The following is a 25,846-nucleotide window of genomic DNA, read 5'->3' as shown; positions in this document are numbered from 1 at the left end:
TCATCATGTAATGATGAATAATCAACAAAAACACAAGTCAATGTCAAATTAGATTACTTTTTTCACGTTCGCGTCGGTTATCGCGACCACGGAGCGTGAAATGTAAACAAACTTTTCAAAATGGCTGCCGTGCCGCGTAAACTTTTGTCAAATTTGAGTTTCTTTTTTTTTTCTTAGCGAATTTTTTTTTCGTTGTGTAGGTATGTAACTTTGTAAGATATTTTTTGCTATGAATTTAAGTAACATCTAACCTAGGTTTTTGAAAGACACGGATAAAAATAGATGAATCTAGTATCATAGGTGGACCATACCTACATGTAGGTAGGTAGTTACCGTCATTGCATTTTTTAAACACACATTTACCTACTTACGTAACACTGATAGAAAGGTTATACTTATACCTAGGGATCTATTTAAATTATTCACCTTTATAGCAATCATAATTCATAAGTAGGTAGGTACCTAATATGTTAGGCAGGTAAATTTATTTAACTATATTTTTTTACTTTATAACCTAATCTTAACATATACCTTCTTAACTGCATTAAGTACCTAACGAATGATCTAGGTATTAGATATTTATAATAATATTTATACCTACTGTAGAGATAAAAACCGTAGCCTATTTGTAACAACAGTGACCAATAAAATAGATGGATACGTATCATATGACATTTTTTATTTAGGGAGGTATCGTATTTTAATTACATGGGTGGATTAGGTACCTACCTATTTAATATCATATTTAAAACACAATTTTAAAAGGAGAAGCTTACGAAATATTAAGTATTTAATTTAATGATTATAATAAAAATAATTGATCATACTTTAAAATTGGTAGGTCAATTTAACTAGGCAATGAAATGTAACTATAAAAAATTTATCAACGTCTCCTACATTCTCGTTACATCGGTAACGTTGCGTCTAAAATATGAATGGACGAAGCACGTGGGCCGTTATAAATCTAATGCAGCCTGACAGCGCGACAGACAATTAACCGATGAACTATAAATGAAGAAAAGTGGCAATTTCTCGAGTGACAAACGTCAGTCTTATCGGCGCTAAATAATGGAGTCGTAGTTAGAGCGCGTCTTCATCCCGGTAATTAAACGCGCCCCGGCCTGGACTAAATTAATCACCACATCTTTCCCCCCAATCCCACCCGATTAAAAACTTTTATTGGAGCGCCATGCGTTACGGCCCTGCGTTCGAACGTACAAAAACTGGCCAATGGGAAAGCGCCCGCAATAATGAAGCACGCTCCCATTGGCGGATGCTAATCTCACCACGCCTCCGCCCGCCGCCCGGACTCGCCTGTCACACTCTACGTCAGTTGATCGAGGCGCGTCGATCCGTCAACTGTGCTCGCTCGTACCATTTGTGACTGTTGTGTGATGGATGTGAATTGAACTATGGAGGAGGAGTCGATGTCAGGGCATAGCTGTTCCGAAGACGACATCAGCGTTGGGCGACCGTCGCCGGCGCCCTCGCGATCGCCATCGCCGCAAGATTACTTCAGACCGTTGAAACGATTGAAGATGGCTTCGGAGCCCGTTGAGGAGCGTCGTGGTGAAGGAGTGAAGAGTTTTTCCATACTGGACATTCTGTCTCATAGTCCGCGAACGCCTCCGCGTATTGTACGGCCGTGGGATGCGTCGGGTTTTGAGAGATTGCAGCGGTTGCAGCGCTTGGCAGGAGCCGCTCTGCTGGACGGGGAGCGCTGGAGGCTCGCCGCGTTAGGTTTACTGAGGCCGAGAGAGATGGCTCCAGCGGAGTGCTGTGATTCAGCGTCTGAAAGGTCTTCATCAGCGTCAGACTGTTGTTCGGAGCCGAGACGGGCGCCGCAAGGGACCGCACCTCACACGCCGTTGGACGCGCTGTTCCACATGACCAGTAAAACCTTTGAAGCCAATAATGCTGACAATGGAGGTAAGTCTATGTATGACTTTTTCAAATAACATCAAATTGTATTAAGACCCTGTAAAAATAATTTATTAGCTTTAAAACCGGCGTTATAATCTACGCAAATCAGTATATTCGGGACCTGCGTGCTTATATTATTATCTATACTAGTAAATAATAATAAACATTTACGATAACAGAAACATAAGACACAGGAGATGATAGAGAACGTTATTAGATTATTTAATTACTATTTAAACATTTCAATCACTACTACTAAGTAAATGAGAAATAAATTGGCTGGACTACCGCCAACGCAAGGTCTTTAACATCGTCTACTCATATGTCATGAGTAGATGATGACAATGACCTATGAGACAAATCAAAGAGAAATACAAAATATTTTTTATTTACATAAATGTTAATATGTCGATTCTTATTAGAAGCATAAAAACTGTTGTAATAAAAAGGAAGAAAAATATTTTGAATTTCCAATATATATCCTTCATAGAACTTATAACGTATCGATACTATCCTATCCTACTAATCCTACTAATTCTACTTTCTACTGTGCTACTATCCTATCCTACTAATCCTACTAGTCTTACTATCCTATCCTACTAACATTATAAATGCGAAAGTTTGTAAGGATGTGTGTGTTACTGTGTTTGTTGCTCTTTCACGCAAAAACTACTGAACCGATTGCAATGAAATTTGGTACATAGATAGCTGGACATCTGGAATAACATATAGGCAACTTTCATCCTGATATTCCTACGGGATACGGACTTACGCGGGTGACACCGCGGGGCGCAGCTAGTTATTTTATTAATAAATATTTAGAATAAATAATTAAGTATAGGCAGATATATCTTAAGTGTAGTTCAAAGTTGAATCAACTCTTTCATCGTAAACAATACTAGAACAATGCATTTCACTTCAAAGTATGTTATGTGGTATATATTTTATATACTTCATAAATTACGATTTATATTATTACTGAATACTAACATGATAATCTGTAATGTATTAGTTAAACCTGTGTGTTGTTGCAAACCAATTAATGAACCATGGTTCATGGTAGAATTCCACAGATTGGCTGTGGAACTCTTCTAGATTTCTAAATTTCTAGATTGAGGTTTTATTTTACCTCGGAGTTCCCAAAAACGAAGGCGGATCTCATTCCACTAGATATGGTATGGATGGATGTATGGATGTTTGTTATTTTTACGCAGCTTATCGTATCAGTATATTTTATAATACTTTACATTACATATTTTGGTACAGATATAGATTATAGTCTCGATACTTTTTACGCGAGTGACGCCGCGGGTTACAGCTAGTACAGCTATAAACGCTTAATTCAATTTACATTGAATTATAATTGCTCTAGGAATATTAATTACAATAAACAATTTCAATACTTAATATAAAACTTTCATTACTTCTATAATAAAAACTGATTAAATGTTTGATAGCACTAAGGTACTTATGTAGAAGTTATAATAAAGTCGTTTTATCTACCTTTGTATCAATTATTTCATCTTTAAATAATTAATTAATCAATGAATAAAAACATTTCTGCTCAAAAATAATAAAAAATGAACGGTAATAAACGTTTTATCGTCCCTTTTTTTCTAAATTACTCTAATATATAAAACATATAATATAATATCTGAAGTAGGTACTGTTGCTTTATTTCGCTTTAATGTTTTCACGTAAATATTTGGTTCATTGTTTATATTGATATGGATAAGGAAGTTTTATAAATACCGTTTGTAGAATAACTATTACAGTATATAAAGTATTGTTATCTGTTCTATTACCCATACTGTACAATAATAGAAGAAAGTATGCAATAATAATCTGCCCTAATTCCTAAATTATTTTCAATCAATTGCAACATTACCAAAACGATGGTAGATTCTAGATTCGTTTCGAAAATCTTTCCTGTTTTATATTTTGATTTTTTGACATTTCGTTTTAAAATCAGTAAATAATAAATTGCTGGTAGAATTATACTAATTTCTTGATATCAGTACATATAGTACATGAAACGGGATAATAAATTAGTTCTATAGAAAAAGTCATATTTTTACATAATTATTGAGTCTTATTCGTCATAATTCATAATAAATAACAAATATATTTTATAACGTATTAACATTTACCTACTGTACACAAGCCAATAAATACAAAAAGCCATGGGATATTCTCAACCCTTATGTGATATATAATTTAACGTAAAAAACTAGGTACCCCGGTTAATACTTCAACCGTGAATTCATTCCCGTAAAATTAAAATATTCTAGTGTGATCAATTTAAAAAATACACAACGTAATCAACGAATAGAGAATACTCATTAATAATATTTACTAGCTGCGCCCCGCGGTTTCACCCGCGTAAGTCTGTATCCGGATCCCGTAGGAAAATCGGGATAAAAAATTGCCTATGTGTTGTTATAGTTGTCCAGCTGTCTACGTAGCAAATTTCATTGCAATTCAATAGTTATTGCGTGAAAGAGTAACAAACACACACGCATCCTTACAAACATTCGCATTTATAATATTAGTAGAAGTAGAATATCTGTACAATTTTCTTTCGATCGACGCGAAATAGCATGCCAATGCAAATGTGTTTCGAAGCCCATATCCTTTACACTTCCCAGCCCTTTCCCTTATTATCCACGTCAATCCCTTCTTTATCCCATAACTCATCGTCGGCAATCCATTTGTAGGAACGTACGGTCTGCAAACGACCTTACACCTCTATTTGTAGAGGTTCACGGCGGTAGCGCTTACCATCAAGCGACTATGTTATAAAAAAGACTTTAGATGATAACTGTTAAACCAAACCTTTGCAACTGTTAGCCCTGCGAGATTACACTAACGATATAATGCATCTTTAATTCACTGCCAATCGTCATATAATCGTTGAAACGACAAGTAAAAGGCAAATCTTGGATATAATCATTGCGAACTCATTAGCACAAGTGGCCAATTGAAGTTGTTAGATCGATAATATATATTTGATGACACCTGTACGTTTTGACTTAGAAACTAGACATCTCGGTACATAGAAGATACAGGATTCTGTTTAATTTGTCTTTAAAGTGTCACTATCGTTAGTAAAATTATAAATGCGATTATGAGTTTGTTTGTTTGTCTTTATTTCACGGTACAATACCTATGATTTGTGTGACTTGATTAAAGTTTGCAGTGTGATATGTATGGGCTTCTTTTTACCGCAGTAAAACATCTCATTCCCATGGAAATGCCTTTTACTGTCTCGGGTGAAAAACTAGCAATACAACATAAGTATAGATGGTTTAAATTTTGAAATACGAATTATTTTTAGATTATTTGCCTTTTGAAGATTACTTGTAGAGTTTTATTTGAAAATTGCAATAGAACAACCATCATATTCTTATCAGACAAAATTTTGTTCCATAATTTGTATTCTATTGTATATTTTGTATTTTATTCTCCATAATAAACAATGCAATTTCAAATTTGGAACGTAATTCCATAAAGACGCACACGACGCGCGCGTTTTCGCCATTGTATTGGTTTGATAGCACTCATTGGCCGAATACAAAGAGATATGCTAACATGGGTAATATCGACCTGCTTTATGTCGGAATAGGTGATTATTTTATGATTACAGAGCGGCTTTCGTAATTGAAAGATGTCTGAATGGCGCATCTGCGAGCGGCACACGCGCTCTGTCATTATTCGATCGTGTTTTTTTTTAAATTGTCATCGATGATTTTGGCAATTACTGTGTTGGTTTGGAATAATCATATTTCATAAGTCTGCGTACACACGATTAAGTGCTTTCATTATATGCGTTTTAAAGTCTGTGGTAGAATGATATGCGTAAAAGTTGACCAAAAATTATAATACACATTTTTGCACACTATACAAGGTACAAGGCACAAATTATAAAGTGGTGTAACCGAAAAATTAAACCGAAATGACGTGCAACTTAAACCGCGCCTATTTAAAATTACTGCTTCTCAATCTATAGAGGCATTTATAAAAATTAACCACTTAATAAAATAACAGAGGAAATCAATGAGCTCTTAAAGACCCCAAGAGTTACACGCAGTCATTCATTCGTGCCTTTTGTGAAAAAATGACTATATGAGCGCAATTTATACGGACTTTGCAAAAAACGCCATTGTTAACGCTACAAAAGAAGATATCATAGCTATTAACAAAGAGCATTCGAAATTTGAACGAAACGTCAGAAAGGCGCGATTTGAAAAGTGACACGCACACCGTGTGTTATCTGAGCCGGTGTTTTGAAATGTCTTCATTGTACATAGTTTAAATTAAGAAGATAAACAGTTAGGTGTGAAATTATGAATTCTGTCACATTCAAGTTGTTTTATGAAAGCAATATTTTTAAGTTACTAACACATTATTGTTGCTAACATAAGTTAATGTTAATAGCTTAGTACACAAATATAGTCGGTACCTACCCTCAAAGTAATACTAATGTATATCTCCCGTTTTTTTAAATGCGTTATGCTATGTACCGCACCATTATGCAATAATACATAGGTAACCCCTCGCTTATAACTTTAAATAGATTAGCATTTAGCACCTTAACATATTCTTTGCACGGAATATAAAACTAGATTAACATACATAAAAATATTACAGTCATTTGTCATTGACACAAGAGAAGTTGATTAAGGAAGTAATTTCTCGTTTTCCTAAACGGAAATGTTTTTTACCCCCACCGCGGGGCATTAATGATTATTGTTCGGAACATCTATATCATTATGGTGCACATTAGATAAATGTAACACGGATGTTAGGTGGATGAAATCGTCATTTCCATAAACACAACACGTCTTTGTATTTTATGTTATCTATGACGATTAAGTAGGCATACTGGCGGGTACGCTTATTTCCTTAGTAAAAAATAAAATAAATATGACATTTGACAGCGCGGGAATTGCTTGACAGCTTTTTTAAAATGATGATAGTATCGCGCTTTAGTCTTATAATAATTCTTCGCTATTTTATCTGTACAATGCTGCCTAATTATAAGCATAATCTATGGCCTTGTGTAAAATATAAGCGTATAGTTGACTATGACATTAAGAATAGTTATGCGATGTAATCTGAATAATAATTAGGTATAATGTCACGAGTTTGATAACTATATAGCCACATTGTTGTACGTGCTATTTAGCTTTGATTGAGATATTATAATAGTTTTATAAAGCATCTATCACAAAGGCGTTTTTTTATAAAATTGTTCAATCATTTATTATAATTTTGAGGCAATTTCATAAAGAATGCACGGTGTCACAGATTTTAAAAAGTAATGTTTTATAATGATTTAATAACATTATATTTGTTATAACATAAAATATTAGCTATGAGCAAAAAAAAACAATATTAGAAATATAAAGTATATTGATCAATAATTAAAACGAACATCCATTAGTCACTATAAAAAGGCTTCATTGACTGCCCATTCTAATGCCAATGCACAACCACTGTTCGGGATTATTATATTTTATTACCCCACAAATTATCCCTATACAACCTCCTGTGGGGTCCGCAAAAGGTGTCAGAACCGGCACGTTTCTATTGCCCTTATAAAAAAAAAACAAAAAGTGGCGGCAAAAAGCTCCCGCCATTATGCGCGTACAGGGCGCTTTTACAGTAATACAAGATAGAATGAAATCGCTGACTAATTGATTTTGAATCGTTCCATTTAATCGAGAATACATGGGGAAAGGGGATGTGAGTAATTGAAAATATTAATTGGATGTTACCTATATATAGATTCTATGTGTACAGTTTATTTTATTCTTTACAACTTACCCATAGATGTAGAAGATCCAACTACAACTTTGCAGTTGAATCTACCTAATATGGACAAAAGTATATGAAAATTAGTTTGTATCCGAAAAAAGGGCTTAAAATGTATACCCCTCGTGAATTATTGTTTTTTATTAAAGTCAATTATGTAACGGTATATTAAATTGTCATCTTTCTAACCTCTGTCCTACCCAGCAAGGTGCACATCTATCTCTTTCTATCGTATGAAGTTTGAGCGAGGCAGATGCAGGAATTAATTTAATTATATTTTTCGGACACCTCCATTGTGTCCTATCTCGATTCCATCTGTAATAAAGGTTATTACAAGTCATTCGACGAAATGTGCTGCCACTTTCGACTAATCTAATGCCATCTCCAAACATCAAATTGTAATTTGTAAGTTTTGTTTTAATGTTTCATCAATGATCAATACGTAGATAATTATACTTTATTCCAAGAATCGTGTAGTATTTAATTCTTTTTTGGCACAGATGTTATAATTTTCTATATTATTGCTTAAATGCAATGGCGTGCTGCTTTCATTATATGTGTAATAGAGAAAGAAATTCCTAATAGTAGTAAGTAGGTACATTATTCTGATTTAAATTTGTACTTACCTGTACCTTATAATTTCCTCTCATAACTATTCATATTCATTTGTCTTTCACTATATAAAAATTCACGGAAATCATGCATTTTCAATCTTACCGTACCTACATCCTCAAAAAGCTTTATATAAACTTTTACAACGAAACAAAACTATATTTTCAAACGCTAAAACACGCGGCAGAATTGATTGAACGTCCTTTAACCGTCGGCAGCGAGTCATTATTTAATAACCCTACATTAGGACACCCCGAGCGCCGAATTACAGGCCTTTTTGTAAATAAACCGACGGGACCCTTGGAGGCTCTGGGAATATTTGGGCTTTCGATTATGCGATGCGATTGTCGTGTCGTGGGTTGTGTCGGACCGAATGTCGTAACTTTTAGGATAGTTTGTGGTAAATTATGTAGTATTTTAGTAAGCAAAGGTATAGGTATTTTAAAATTAATTCATTTAAATTACAAGTGACTTTTTTTAAGCCAATAGCCAACAATTTGTATGTTCGAATATATCATCTTAAGAACACAACATTTTTAAGGAAAAAAAGATGCGATTTCATCTAGTCTAGTCTAGTTGCAGCGTATATGAGAGATTAACTAATTATACTACAAACCTTACGCTTTTATTCACGTATCCAACTAATCAATATACATATTTTCTCTTAGAAATTAAAGACTTTAAGGAATGGGGAGACTGTCTACCCGTGACCACGCTCGCTGTAAAGTGTTTGAAACGTCGGGTAAATAATATAATGAATAAATCGCGTAATATCCGTTAAAAAGTATTTAATTTCTAAATGTATAATATTCGCGTAAAATCAAACACAAGAAAATACTATATTTTCTCTTTATAATATCCTAAATAAATTTATTTACACGCTTATTAAAAAATTCCATTACTATTTCATCAATACAAAACATCTGTAAACAGTAGTGGTTACAACGGTCATACGAGTAACACCTTTAAAATATTGAATTCCCCTGATATTGATTTAGATAAGTTAATCGATTGATTCCTTTGGCGCGCCGACTTTTATATAATTATGTGTTTTAGTAATATTATAATCGATGTGTGGTCGTCAGGTGTTCGAGAATTAGTTTCGTTTTTTGTTTTTTCTTGTGTTTTAGACACGTTTAATGTGATTTTTTGTTGGTTCGGTGGTTTTGTCAAACTCGGAATAAAGGGTCGGATTAGTTCAGATATCGTCTTTCATTCAAAATGAACTAAATTTTAGTATTCAGTGAAACACAAGTATGTAGTTATAATGTATGAAAATGGAGAATCAACCAAACTATATCATTTATATGTCTTATTTAATTTATAAATAACCAACGAGGACAACAATATTTTCATGAGAACTTTCCTCATTGACCACAATTAAATGTCATATGTCAAAACATGACACCTACACGAAGGTAACAATTGTCAAAATTCGAAAAGTAAATATTCCACTTTCAAACCAAATTACTCCAATTAAAATTGAATAATTGTTTCTGCAAGGTTCTTCACACCGACTACAAAAACGGCATGTGCGTACAATCGACAAACATACGAAATAAATGTTCCATACGAAACCACAGAGCTAATCAAAAGAATCTTCATTTCCGAAAAATTGCGCATCCCATTCAACCTACATCACGACTTGTACATCAATACGCGCAATTCATTCATTTAACACTCAACTTTTTTAAACAAAACGCCGCCGTTTTACGAAGACATAAGTATTAAACTTCCGTGACATCATTTCCACTTCTGCACAATAAGGTTCACTGTTCCAAATATTGCTTCTCGAATTGTCTTATTGATACGATTGTTTAAAAAATAGCTTTTAATAAAGAAGCGAGTTTTGAATCGTACAAAAGCTGTTTCAATTGAACTCGGTTTATCGACTTTTTATACGTCAATTTGTGGTGGGCGTACAAAGGGCAATTGTCATGTCCTATATACAATTTATTACTACGTTTTAATCAATAATAGAATGTTATAAATGTTACTAAGCAATGCAGATGAAAAATTGTAAGTGGACCTTATATTTAGAATTTACATATCATTTTAGGTATTAATTGTCATTGCGTTCAATTCAAATTGGTATTTATTTCAATGCAAACTTCTAAAGTTTATATATGAGACATTAGTATTTAAATAACATCATACAATACCAACTGTGAATTTTTATGAAAGCACTGTTCCTATATCTGTTGTTTAATATTTCATCGCTCGTTTAAAATACCGCTTTACATGCGGTTGGTACTAAGTATACCAACCAAATAACATTGTATAAATATGTAAACCAAAAACTAAAAAAATATGAAACCACAATATTCCATACACACAATAACAACAAGTCATAAACGATTAGCATTACCTACAACGGTCCAATTAGAAACGTTCCATCGAATTATTAAGAGCTGATAAAACAATCTATTAGCTACAATTTGTCACACGTAAAACTATTGATAAGAAAGCAAAACATTGCAAGCAGTTAATTGAATTATGTTTGTATAAATGCGTCACCCCGCTCGAACGCTGCGTCCTGATTGGTCGATTAGAATATAGAACAATGGCGGACGGTGACAGATGCGATAAGTAACTCGACGATTAGAAACGGGACGTGGAAAACTCAGGCTTTTAGTTTTAATATTATGTTTGCACTTAAAAATATTATATAGCCTACCTACGATTATTTATTTAAAATTTTCTTGATAAATAACTTGTGTCTTAAAGGAAATACGAATAGTGTGGCACTCTGCTAATTTTTATTTATTTTGTCTGGTAGTCTTGTAGTTATCTATTTTATCTATACTTAATACATCATTTTTTGCGATTTCGTTTATTAATATTACCTGTATATTCATTTAAATAGATTTTGTGACATGTGTGTAGGTACCTACATAACTTTTGTTATAACTTGTACCTACCAGTAACTTTCACAATCGATTTAGTAGTTTTATGAGTATCCTTTATAAAGCTAAGTTAATTATTTCCGTAATGTTACTGTATACAAATATATAAAGTATATATACAAATATTATACTCAATTATCAACTTAAACTAAAACTCGCCCAAATAGTGTCGACCCAAAGACCCAGTCAAATGTTAAAATGGTTCCTCCCCTCAAATTGAATGTGGTTAACGCAATACAAAATGTTTGTACAAATACAACCACAGATGACAATGTGCGTCCTTTTGCAATGTTATAACTAAATTATGTTATTTTCTTCAGATTGTTTGGTGTTTGTCCTAGCGAATGTTATGAGATGAGCATGGTGTAGGCTCAGACTAAAGAAATTATCTTTTGATTTGAGAGTTTTAGTCAATCGCTGTTGTATCGTAATTATACATATATAATACTTAGTAATTGTAAGCTTTGTGATTTCGCTTTCGGAATAGGTAATTTTGATGAAAATTCGAATCACTATAAATATGGTAATATTAGTGGAGTAAATTTTACAGGTTCTAGAAGCTCTTACCTATTCATTAAATTTATTTTATTATTATAAGTTATTTTGAAGTTTAATTTTAAGTTTTATAGCATTAAAATGCCTTATAAGTGAGAAATTTTTGAAGTTGTTTACTTGACATTGTAGGTAGGTCAAAGGTGGCGCCCACCGCAAAATGTCGGACAAATATTTATTCACACCTCCTCAGATATGGGTATCAAATAAAAGGGATTGAATCATAAACTATTATACAACAAACTTCAAATTCAAGATGGCCGACAGAACGTTATAATGCCGGTGGCTTTTTGAATTTTAACACAAATATGTAGGAAAGGTAGGTAGATACATCTATCAATCCACATATTATGATCCTCATGGTCTCTACAAAACAGTCACTCAATATTAAGTTATTTCCACGTTATATATTCCCTATGTACATTAAATTATTAACCGCAAATAGCTATAAATAGTTTACAGTGCAATAAACTGTCGATTTGCTGGATACAATACGCAGCCACCGGTCGCCGGTTGCATAGTCGATGTTCTAATCTCGACTTGACTAATCGACTCGGCTAAGAATAACTTCACAACGGACGCGTTTTCTATGCTAATTTTAGCTTGAGTAGGCTCTTGTTGTGCCAAACATTAGATTGTTGGTTTGATTTATGAGCTAACTGCAATTAGAATTGAGACGCGAATTCAACTTAAAAATGGTATTTTGTATGAATTTAAACGCATAAATCATATATGCCGTCGCATTTCTAAATTCTGATTAAGTACTTCGTAACAATTTATGTGAAAACATTGGCCAAAATTAATAAAAAACAATAAATATGAACAATTACAAAGTTCAATGTCTTTTTAGATATATATATATATATATATTTTGGATATATTTATGATTCGCTAGTTATGCTTAATTAATAAAAACCTGACACTATTTAAACTAAATAGGGAATACTCAGACTACCAAATACGTATTAATGTTCCCTTTTACAAAGTTCACGTGCGTTTCCACGCAACGCGTATGAAACGCTCTTACAACAAAGAAAAGAGTGTTCTGCAATAATTGAGTTCTTAATTAAACTTACAGGGGCTGGTTGTGATTGAATGTCGTATTAATGGCGTTTTGTTAGCCGTACTAATAATAACGTGTGCGACGTCGTCTATACAAATACTTTGTATAGATTTGAATTTTAGAAATGTGATTGCTAGTGGACATTTTTTTAAGAGGAAGAAATTTTGTGTTACCATTTATTAAATTTTTTTTTCTCCCCTTACATACCGTAGGCGAAATAAAATGTCGATTAAGCTTTACATTAGGTATTTTAAAATATTTTTGCGATATAAGATTATTATTATATTCACAATTGTCAGTTATTGATTCGGGAATTTTCCTTAGCATATATCTTAATCGTATTATTCTATACAACACGCCAATACACATCCAATTAAACCAATCTCCTAACACAGGTACCTCAAAGCGCAATTTATAAAATCACCTTTGAATTCAACATTTAAAACATCCATTTGTGCTAAAGTGTTCACAAGACAAGCATTAATCGAGCTAATGGCCCAAATTAGTTCCGACTGCGACCACCGGCGGCGCGGCGGGCGAACCGGTTTGAAAAACCTCTATTTCCACACATGTATGGGATTCCTATCGGTTTGACGGAGCCCCATGACTGCAATTACAGATTTGAAGCCCATAGATTCAAATTCGGAATGTGAATCTCATATTGCTAAAATTTTAAATTGTTAGATTAAAACAATCGTTATAAAATTCTCTATGGTCGTATATAAATGTGTTTAAGAATAAATTATGTGCCTTAATCATGAATTTTGTAATGCACCTGCGATAAGATTAACATCTTATTAATAGCGATGGCGATAAAGCACTTTTCGCTACATTTTTTTTTTCATGTTTCCATAGTTACCGCAAGATTAAGCCATTTCATCGATCCACTATCTAGATCAGGCTTGTTCTTATTTTGTTATTACAACCGCTCATTATGAATTAGAAGCGCTTTTGACGTTTAACCGGCACTTAAAGGGATATATGTAGTTCGAAATTTAAATTTTGTTTTCTTTTTAAATTCTTTTGAATAGGTTGCGTGGGGCCTGATAACTTTATAAAGCTAAGAAAGAGGTTTTATTTGCGATTATACTTTTTCGTGAGATTTGTTAGTGGTAAAACGAATGATTAAAAATAATATTACGGATTGTTCTTATCGACTTGAAACATAACTTCACAGGATTTTGAACCCTGTAGCAAATTAAAAGGACATTATAAATGAGTAGTTTGAGACCCGTAAGAAATCGGACTTAGTGTCAGCACTTCACGGGTAAACGCGAGCAAACGAACAAAAGAGCGGTGTCTTTGTTACTAAGTTAGAGTTATACGCTGCTATTGGAATAGACTAATCGTTTAGCCTTTGAATACGTTAAGTTTGTATTTTTTTATTTATTGCTGCTATAGTATAGTCTATACTAAATCCAAAAAATGAAACAAAAATGTACAAAAATGTGTATATTTAATAATAATTATTATTGAAATTTCGACGCTCTGTATCTCTTTTATTAATAATATGAATGTGTTTAGAACTATGAACAGGATATTGATGGCATGCGTGGGAATTCAGAAAGGATAAATACCTAACTGTTACACAATAAACAATATTACCTTGTGAATCTTATCAAGTCCAGTAGTGAATATTAATTCTATTACATTTGCATCTACTATTTTATAACACATATTCTATAAAATTTACATATGTTTAACATTATTATTCAATCAATACCATTGTGAACAGAATCGCCATTGATCTTGATAACCAAAACTACACAACACAGATCGAGTGACCTGAACAAAAGTACTAATTGCGGATCTGAAATTAATCAATGCGCAGGAGTTACCTGACTAATATAAACGTTGGAGTGTCGGCCGCTTTGATCTCGCCGCGGTCTCCAATTAGCGCTCGCCGCCGCCTTTGGCGTCCGCCGCCCGTGCTTCCGTCTCGCTCGCACGGTGTCTCTCGCTCTTGTACATGCCATTCACGGTGCGACTTCGACCATGTTATGGTTCTCTTTGAGTTTGATTGCTGAGGTGTTTCGACTAAAGAGAACCACATTGGATAAAGATGATGTAGCATTTGATCTAAGCTTTACCACGCAGTAGCATTGTGAATAAAATACTTCTTGATTCTTCTTCTATATCGATTGCTTAAGATGTACTTACGTTGAATGATAGGTGTTTTCCAATGAAATGTAGTAAAATAGCTTTAACGGGTCAAACAGTGTAAACAAACGGGTAAACGTGAATGTTGTTTGAACGAAGGTTGAAAATGTTTGTTATTACTCTTTCACGCAAAAACAACTGCTCAGATCTGAATGGAATTTTTAGAAGTAGATTGTAGTCTCGAATAGCAAATACTTTTTCCTATACCTTTTATATATATTGTAAACAATAATACAATATACTCGTATATAAATGAATTCCTATTTCGCTTGGACCGGCACGCGTGAAGAGCCCGATCAAGAATTATTTTTATTGAGTACGTTATTGCCAGGAGAGTGATCATATGAATGAAAAGCTTAATAATATAGCTTAATAAATGCTAATAGCTAATATAGCTTAATAAATGTCCAATGATTAATCATTGGAAATGAGAAAATTTGACGGTAATTCAAAATGCACGCGTGTGGCAACGCGAAGGCAGGACGTATGTCGTGTCAGCTAGAGTTAATACCTACCAAGAAAGAAGTCCACCACGAAGATATGAACTTTATGTTTATAAATTTTACAAGTCAACCATATTGGAGAAGAAGGTCAATAGATGCCTGAGAGTGAATCTCACTCAGGGAAAATATGGGATCTGGTGATACGACGAGTAACATTGAAATTGGTAAAAATTTCAACAAATGCACTAGACAATTCGCACTACACACAGCACTAATTCCTATAATAGCGACGCGTCTATGGACTTCTTTCTTGGCGTGCACTCTAGCACATTATATTAAAAACCCTGACCGATTATTATTATACTATTTGTAAATAACCAATTCTAAACTTAAGGGAGTGTAGTTTAATGTTTTTGTGGCTTACTATGCTGTATTGTATGTTGGCATTATCAATGTATGACATGGAAGAAATATAGATATATATAAGAATAAATAAAAAATATATACAATATATATATAAGAGGTATGAACAAAATACCGTTTTTAAATATGTATTTTATACTACATAAAATGCGTGTTGGATGAAATCTAAAAAAAATGCATGTTACATACATATTTTGTATGCATGAAAATATATTAAATGACTAGATATTATTTAATACCACGTAGAATTACCAGCATGTTTATATATTTTTTATTCATAATCCTCTTTCATCATAGACGTGAATGGCGTATTCAATCTGCCTGTAAAACTAGTCTTTTTTTAAGAGTAATTTAACTCGATTATGCATCGAACTGTGATCGTGAAATTGGATTTATACAGATTATAGGTATCTATTTAGCAGCATATGTTATACCTGTTTGTCGATGAGTGAATGCTCTAAGGTGATGTTAATAAGATTGATAACTATACATAAATTATATGAAATTAGGATACATGTGAAGCTGGTACAAATTGTAAAATAACTGTTCAAGTTTGTATTATAATTAAATTGTCATATCTATTCTGATTAACTTTTTAAAAATAAAAAGCAAACCAATTTCGCGTGCCGATCCGTTTATGAATGGGATATCTTTTGTTTTGCCGCCAAAACGTTAATCCGTGAGAATTAGATGTGCCCTCCTAATAGCCGCTCAAACAGATTGTTATGAGCCGACCCGCTTCTATATGTCTTGGCTGACGGGAAAACACGGCTAAACGCCGACTAGACATTAACGTTGAATGAAGTTAAGGACGTTCCAATTTTGAAATGCATTTTTGGGAATATGCATTTTTAATCTATTAAAAAAAACAATTATTTTTAGTATGTAGATATAGCATTGACCGAAAAAGTAGTTATTTGTTTCATATCATAATTTTATCGATTTTCACTTATTCATTTAATGATAATAAAAGCAATAAACCAATAAGTGAAGGATTGCATGCGAGAACTTCTGCCGGCACCTTCAAAAGCTTTACGATGTTAAAGGTGAACAGGCTAAATGACATCCCATTGCGTTTCAAAAGCATTAATAATTAAATTTAACCACAACAATGTCGTTCACGAAAGATACATTCACATTCAAGAATTAAAAAATAAGCATTTTAATTCGTGAGTCGGCCCACCCCGTCCACACAATAAATCTTTATGATTCCGTTTTTATTTTGCATAAATAAAGCTGAATTATACCAGCCCTTTGCCCGGTAGCCGCGAGATTATTAAGAAAAAAAGAATAAAAAAGTTTGGATATCAAAGCATTGCCGCGGTCACGTACTGGCTGGTTATGACGAACAGCGGGTGTTAATCGAAATTAAAAAAATAAACTAGATTTGAAAAAAGAATGCTTGGTTTTGTTGACAGTGACGTTTTTCCATTGGCTGGAATTGCTTCAATTGTTGAAGGCAATGCTTCCTTTATGCCAGCCTAGGTACCTAACTGCATTAATTAACGATGTGATAAGAAAATAATGTAAATGAATAAGATTGAAGAGCAAAGAAATTTTTTTAGTCGCACATTTGCCGTAACTCGTAAGTCTATTCAAATTTCAAGTATGTACCTATAAGTTACCTTATGCCTAAACATACGTTTACTAACAAAATTATTGTTTCATCTGGTATGGTTATGATAGACCAGACTGGTATGGTTGATAACTCCGTAATCAATGTATTGGCGTGATGCTTTTTTTTTATAAGAAATTAATGATATTGGCTCAATTCATTCTTTTTCATTACATAGCGTCTGATCTTTATATACTAACATCGCCCTACACCATTCTCAGCTTATCTGTTAAGTCCCATTATCTAAATCTAAATGAAAAAATTACATTACGCTTAAATTGTATCCCCTATGTTACACAGATAAATAGGAACATAATTAAAAATAAAGCTATTCATTCATATTGCTTTGCTTCCGAACTCCGAGCCACATATTATTGTATGGACCCCACAATGTCTTTGTGAAACGCCGCTGCTATTAAAGTACGATTAAGCGAGCGAGACGGGCCGGCTCCAACTTTCGGTTTTATAACTATGTAAAAACCGTATTCTAACTTGTTTATGCGTATTGGATGACGTCTCGTTCTGTCTATGGTACACGAATTGTTCTATCGGTGTTGATAGGTTGCTATGGGTTACGGAAATGTCGTCTGCGGAGCGACGCGATTGTTGTTCAAATTACTCGACTACGACTAAAGCGTATGTGTTTATGTTGATATGTATGTATGTACGCTAGAATACCCAGACCACTTGACGTATTTTGAAATAAGTAATAATATGAGGTATCGTTATAATCATTAGAATTGAAATATTGACAAAGGCTATAGCAATGTACAAAATGGCGTCCGCAAATTAAAAAAAGGGAGGGGTTAGGGTTGATTTTTTCTAGCAATATGGATATGAAATAAATCCTAAAAACTCCATGAAACTTTTAAGTTAGTAGTCACTTTATTATTTTCATAATAATAATTTGATTTTAGAAGATACCTATCTAGATCTATGTTTGTCCGTTTTCTATTAAAGACCCCTAAGTCATTGTTTCATTTGCTATCAGAAAACTCATATATGATCCCTAGATTCTATTGATGTGTGTATTTCCTTTAATAAAACATTGTTTGTTTCATCTATATTAAAATCTGTTACATATCAATCTGTTAGAACCTAAATAGTGTTAGAAGCATTTACTAAAGCTCGTTGATTTTTTACTAATCTCAAAGCAAAACCAGTTCCGTGTTACCACACTAATAAACCCATCAATCTATCCACGAGTGACCGATTACATGCAAACGAAAACCAATATCCACTTCACAGCCTAACATCCAACATCTCTTAACGGATTATTATAATAAAATCGTTATTTATGAACTGTCGGCTATTATGCGTTTAATTTGCGATGTCCTAATTTGTATCTACGAGATTCCATAATATCGTAAGTGTAATTATTTTTTACTCAAATTGCTTTTAATATTGCCAGTTTCAAAATCTAAATAAATTGTGTGAGATTAATTAATCTTAAAATAGGATAAGCTTGAATATCTATAAGTCTTTAATATCCACTGGGCAAAACTTATTTTATCAGATCATAATAATTATCTATATAGGTATTTTAACCTCATATAATACAAGGAATATTATTGAGAAATGTATCTTCTTTAAATTTTCTTTAGAGTGAATTTCCAAACATGAAAAAAATAAAAATAAATTTAGATTCTAATCGAATTCTTGATACATATACCGAGACTTAAATGTAACGTAAGCACATTAGCACATACAAATATTAAAAACCCATTTTCCTAAATAAAACAACAGTATTAGTCTAGGCCAAAATGTGTCAGATTTTAACCTTAACATACTTGTTGAAACGTAGTCACGTTTAAAACATTTATAATTGTAAATTGTTGTTAAAGATAAATTTAAAAACTGATACACCATTTACCGCACGCAGTTGGTTATCGATATCTTTATATCGTTAAACTTAATTTATTTTACACATTCAACACATTTCAACATATTCTTGTTTTAATAAATTATGCGATTAATTCAAATTAGTAGAGCCAACGATTAATTCGATACGCTTTCCATTTTTTATTAAATGGCAATAAAAATTTTCGACGCCATTTTTCAAATTCAAGTTTGATTTTTTAATTTCCCGACGCTCCCGGGCCCAGGTGCTTCTTTTGTTATATATTAATTTTACAATTCTAAATGATAGCGCATGGTTTTATTAATTCAATTAAACTTGATAAATAGCATTGATAGCTTAATATTCTGAATGTTATTAATTTATTCATGTCTGTCATCGACCTATTTAGCAATATTCAGGTGTTTATAATATAGCTGTCGGCCTCTTATTTAATAAATGGAATGAAATAACGAAGTATTTGAGTAATTTTGAAGCTGAAAACGGCAAACACACGAAAAATGTTGCAACCATATAATTGGATTAAAAATACTTATGCATCCAACAAATCAAAGTCGTTAATAAGAAACTTTTTTGTGTAACTATGAACTATGAGAAGGCTGTTTTGTCTTGCTTGGATGAGTACATTTATCAATGGAAGTATAACAACTCTCTCTCTATTACTATTTTTATGCCTGAAAAATATCTGATTTTTTGTTATTACTACGCTGGATAACGACTATATTGCAGGATGATTTTCTCTACATTAAGAAACATTGCCAAAAACACAACAAAGAATAAATCATACAGAAATATTGCCAAATAAAAGCGTATGAACCTTCGCATTAGCTAGAGTTACACTTCATCCAGTAACAATGTAGGAAAAAAAAAACAAAATAAAGACAATGCCTCGTGGCCGACGGATCAAAGGCACCGACAAACAGATTAACACCGTAGCATATTTAAAAGACATTACATCATGATTGAAGCTAGTTTCGAAGATAATTTCGATGCCGGCGGCGCTGAATTAAAAACCTTCTTTACGCACTTATAAAATTGCGTTTGACGCGATTATAAAACCGCTCGAAAAGCTTTAAAATATAATAGAAGCTCCCTTAAAATAATGCATACGTAAATAAAAGTCCACTGTCTAGCTGTCACTACAAATAACTATAAAATCTAAAAGCTGGTTTTCGTAAATTACGATGCCGTAAACTAGTAGCTAATTAGTGAAATCCAACAATTTTTAACGATTATGGATAGAAAACATGCGATACCGGAAGCGAATATATTACCGTTTACTGGATTTTTGCAACAAAAAACATGATTGAATCATATTTTATGGTTTATGCGATAAAAACCGCTGCGTACATTTTTTACTTGTCTGATTTCTTCGCGTTTTAAGCTTACATTAAAAATGTATATTTTTACGTGTCTCATAAATAGAATTAATAATAGTTTTTGTCACAATAATGGTGGTTAGTTTATTAACATTTGATTTCTGATTCTTTGGATACTCTACGGTTTGTATATTCATATAAATACAAAAAGCAAAATATTAAAAATTTTAAATTATCTATGTACATATCGAAACACAAATGTATTTATTTTGGTGAGTATCATAACGTTTTGTATTTTTTTTTATTATAACTATTAAATTATTTTAGAAAAAAATTGATTAGATTATAAATGCAACTCAATTGTCTTACTTTCTCTTACCCATAGATACAGATATGCGTACGTAAATTACTAAATCTTAGCGATTCTATTCAAAATAATAAGATAAACTCATAAAGTTATTACATCATATCAATCCTTGGTACAAAATTTGAATTAAATATGTCCGTTGAAAATGGGTCAAAATCGAGTCTAAAGTAGTCGGTTACATATTAACATACAGGTTAAGCTAAATCTCAAAGTACACACGATTAATAAAGTTTTTAGTTCTATTCACATTTATTATTCCACACAGCATTCAATAGTTCAAGACTCATAGGATTACAAGATGTATTTAGCCATTACATACTTACGCAAACTGCAGCGTTATTAAACTTTTCAATAATCGCCATTAATATGGATCTAGAAATATTTTAAATGGTCTAGTATTACGAGATCAAGATAGCCCCGGGTAGACTCATTACCCTAACGATGTAATTGCAAGCTGCGTGTAATATATGAAATCATGCAATTAAAAACCTGTCTAGTGATTGTGAATCCGTTTGTGGTTCACACCTCTTTACGTATAACTTATACGTTATACTGGTTTTGGTTAATTTAATTCGTTATTTTGAGTTTTTTGAATAATGTGAAATAGATTTTAAATAATGCGCAGATTTTTTCATAACAATTTTTATAGCATACACAAACTTGGAAAATTTTACGCTGAATACCAAGGTTCTCAATTTATTTATTGATTGAGAAACACATCTATTTAAAACATGTGTTTATTAATGAGTTAGATCTGATTATAGCGCATGTCAGTTGTTTTAATATTTAACTTAATTGATCTCTATTAAATAATATTGTAAAATAAAACATTCCAATGAAACATAATTAAACAATGCAATAAAACGCGATTCATCTCTACCGCTGTATTACAACCGAGATTATTCAAATAAAAAGTATAATAGTCGACTTTTAATTAGGAATTCCTTTCAGTTCACACCTTTTCGAATCTAAATAGCTGAGGGGCGGTGTCGTAAACTTTATCTACCGTTTTCGTTATTTATAATGCAATAAAAGTACTCGACTGTCCCGATATGTGTTTGATTGCCCATCGTCTATTGTTTATTGTGACTTATATTGATATATCGAGCCAAATGGGTGATGAACTAAATAAAAAACTTGTATCAGAACACTGAAGTCGTGATGGATTGGTTGAAATCTTATTTGAATATTTGTTCTGCTAAAATATAGCAATATTTGATGTATTAATGTTTCTAGTGGTTATAATTTATTTAGTGTGGTTTGCCCACTGGATGTACAGTGGATTCGGATCGAGTTTTTTTCGCTTATAAAAATGTAATAGCTTGATATAAAGCAATGTTTTGTACTTATTGTGTGACTATTATTTAACCAATGTAGGAGAAGAGACCAAGAGTACCGACTATATAACATTTTCTTGTCTAAGTTCATCCACAGTAAAAATTTTATAATATTATTTTAAACGTGATTAATTAGTATATATCTAATAAAATAAAAATAGAATAAATCTGCTTTCCCGAACCTACCTATTTGCATTCTATAACTGTCCCTGTTGAATTATGTATTTACTCTGTAACATAACTAGACGTTTAACACATAGTCATTTTCAAGTCTATCGCTGTAACAATACAATTAGGTTATTATAAGCAGTCGAACAATAGCCTCTAGCCAGGCACAAACGGGTACTTCACACGACATAGCTAACTAGACAGTGTCATAGATTGGTGAATGGGAGCTTTATTTAGTTCATATTGTTATTTTATCAATTAGTTCATTTGCTGGTAAATTTATAATTAATTTGCATCTAATATCAATTGACTTCGCTATTACTTGTTGATTAAATTGGCAATATTATAGATATATTGTTTTGTCGGTTAATTATATAGTCATGACATTTTAGGAGAACTCGAATAAATGATTTCTGGAACTAAATTTATTAGGTAATAGCATCATGAAACCTTCTGTTTTTTTATAAACAACATAAAAGAATTGACCACAATCTCACTTGCTGGACAGCTGAGCTGTAATCTAAGATGGACCGCGCTTCCCTAGAAGATAACTGTTCACTCTATCCTTGAATTATATCTTTGAAATGACTATAATATTGAACTACAGAAAAGATTATATTTACTGGCCAATGTCTAAGTGTATTTTATAGTGAATTCATTCATAATCAAAAATAATATTATTGCAGAATAAACCTATACCTATTTTCAACAAAAACCTAAACTTCAAACTGTCAGAGCTAGACGAATTTAAGTGGGATCACACGGAAGGCACCAGTTTTCTCTGCTCTGAGAATAATCAAAATCAGATTGAAAGCTATGTTATAACAAAGCTAGTACAAAAATATACAGTCAATTGAAATCCACCTTTTTTGAAGTCGGTTAAGAATCTCACAAACTACAAAAGTACTTGAATACATTTGCTTGTTTCTCGTGTATGAGGGGTTATTCTGAGTTAATTTGGTAACCATTATTATGCGGTAGGCGCGACCCTCTGTTTGACGCACCTAACCTCAAACTTGAGTAACATATTGGGTGATAGCTTAAGGTATCGGTGAGAGGCGATTTTGATGTCTATGTAGTTTTAATAATGATTATTTTGACACAATTGATATTAAAATTGGACTTGGTAACTATAATTGTGATAATTGTTATAATTTTGTTTAGTAATCTACACTAACATTATAAAGAAAATTTTGTATGTTTGTAACGTTTTCACACAAAGATCACTGGACCGATTTCAATATTATTACAACATTATAAAGCTGCAACATCACTTACTTTGAGTGACATAGGCTATGTGTACCACCGGCGAAGCTGGGGCCAACAGCTAGTATTTTATGTTATAATAAATTATGGCTTATGTCACGTAGTAATATTATGTTGGTAAGTTATTACTGCTGCTTGTATATAAATTAGAAATATTCAAACTCAAGACTGTCAGTATAAGTATACTTATGGGGTAGTCGTTTGGTATAGGGGGTTCATGACAATACAAACTATTAAATCTTTTAACTTAACCCACACTTGGGCGAAAGATTGTATCAAAAGATCAAGTTATCTCATTATCCGCAACCTACCGTCATTACAGCATCCTTACACTAATTGTTGGGAGTTATCTTACATGCATCGTATGAGTTAACATGCCTTCAAATTGCTGATTATTTGAAAATTTAACAACCGAATAATTGCGTTTTAATTTGCGTATGTTATGGGCCTTTGGCATATTGTGACGGAAATATTTCAGTTTGTTTTGGAGAATTTCCATGACCTAAGTTATTGTTTGTGTGTAACGGCAAACATAAACAGAATTTAATTTATTTGAGGGTAGTAGTTTGGACCTCGGATTTTAATAGAAAAATTCGGGATTGAGCAGCGTGATAGATCATAGCCTGAACTCATAGTATTAAATCGTTTGGTAATGTTAGTAGAGCCTGCTATATCATTAATTAATATAGGGAAGATGAAAATCTATGGAATGATGTTGCTTAAGAACCACAAGATATTTCTTTGGCATCATTGTTATGTACATATTACATATCACGTAGAACTAAAATGTAAAATTGATTTTATTTTAAAAGCGCAACTACAGAGTTTCTTGAAGGCTCTTCTCTGTGGAAACTGCTTTCCGAACCGGTGGTAAATGTTAAAACTGTATAAAATGACGATCGAAAGTGCTTCTGTAAGAAGTCTAATTGAATAAATAAATGTTTGAGTTTGAGTTTGAGGCCTATGTCCCTGTAGTGGGAAAAAATATGGGTAGATTTTAATTAATTTACACGTAGGAATCCATCTTTGGTATTTTATTTGATTAGAATACTAATAATTAAGGTATACATAATAAGTTTTCTATAAATAAATTAGGTATGTAACTGCAGGTGATATGTACAATAATAAGATTAATTTTCTGAGAAAGTTGGTTGATTTCTAAGAAAAGAAAAGAGATGAAAGAAAAGCTCGTAAAGTTACCAATTTAGTACTCATACTATTTGACTTTCCAACACTTATCTCTCATACAATGTTAAGACTTAAATAAGAGTTAGTTTCATAATATCTCCTAGCTATAAATTAACAGTAATTTAATTAATTATGGATCTTACACAAAAGTTTCATGGACAATACGTCATATTGTATCAAACCAATTAATATCATGTGTAACCTTTCTTGGCAACTATATTAACAAAGTCGACTTATTGACTTCCTAAATGAAACACGTGAAACAAAACGCCCAAGATGTTATTTTGTACACAAAAACACGATTCTCAAACAGTTGCGCAATGAGTGTGGTCCCCCTTTTGTCTTTCTGTTAAATAAACATTGTGAAATGCAATAAATAACTCGAAAGATGTCCCTAATTTGTTATATAAACAAAACTTCAGTTGTATCTGCCGTTTCATGTTTGCAGCGGATGGCAGATATTGCAGCAAAAAATTGAACATTGCACTTGAAAGTTAACCAAAAATGCGCTGGATAATACCGGTTTGCGTAACCCACTGTTCCAAATTTATATCGAGGTTCAAATACATTTTTATATATGTGCTGTTTTTGTATTGACATTCATTATGCGATAATGTATAAAAAGACTCAATTCCATTTAAGATTTCGTAACGGTTTTACCATTTCTTTTATGAAACCCGCGATTATAAAAACGCCGTGCTAATTTCCTTGACCTCCACGGAAATAGTAAGTCTTCATAGGCGGGTTTTCATTTCACTTTAAATTAAAAATTTTCAAATTAATACGTTTCAATCAAGTAACAAGCTAAAATGAATCTCAATTCAACCTC

General features: G+C 32.5%; 1 protein-coding gene across 1 annotated transcript in view; it reads left to right on the top strand.

Moving 5' to 3' along the window:
* Window positions 1-1,351: 1,351 nt before the first annotated feature.
* LOC119837883 (homeobox protein BarH-like 1b) overlaps window positions 1,352-25,846 on the top strand; it is a 43,409-nt gene continuing 18,914 nt past the window's right edge. Inside the window, exon 1 of the mRNA XM_038363667.1 lies at window positions 1,352-1,929. Coding sequence (XP_038219595.1) covers window positions 1,413-1,929 — 517 coding nt within the window. The 5' untranslated portion in view covers window positions 1,352-1,412. The remainder of the gene's footprint in view (window positions 1,930-25,846) is intronic.

The sequence above is a fragment of the Zerene cesonia genome, chromosome 29 (genome assembly GCF_012273895.1).
Source record: "Zerene cesonia ecotype Mississippi chromosome 29, Zerene_cesonia_1.1, whole genome shotgun sequence".
Classification (NCBI taxonomy): domain Eukaryota; kingdom Metazoa; phylum Arthropoda; class Insecta; order Lepidoptera; family Pieridae; genus Zerene; species Zerene cesonia.
Note: the sequence above shows the minus strand (reverse complement) of the source record. Positions and strands in the feature narration are given on the sequence as shown.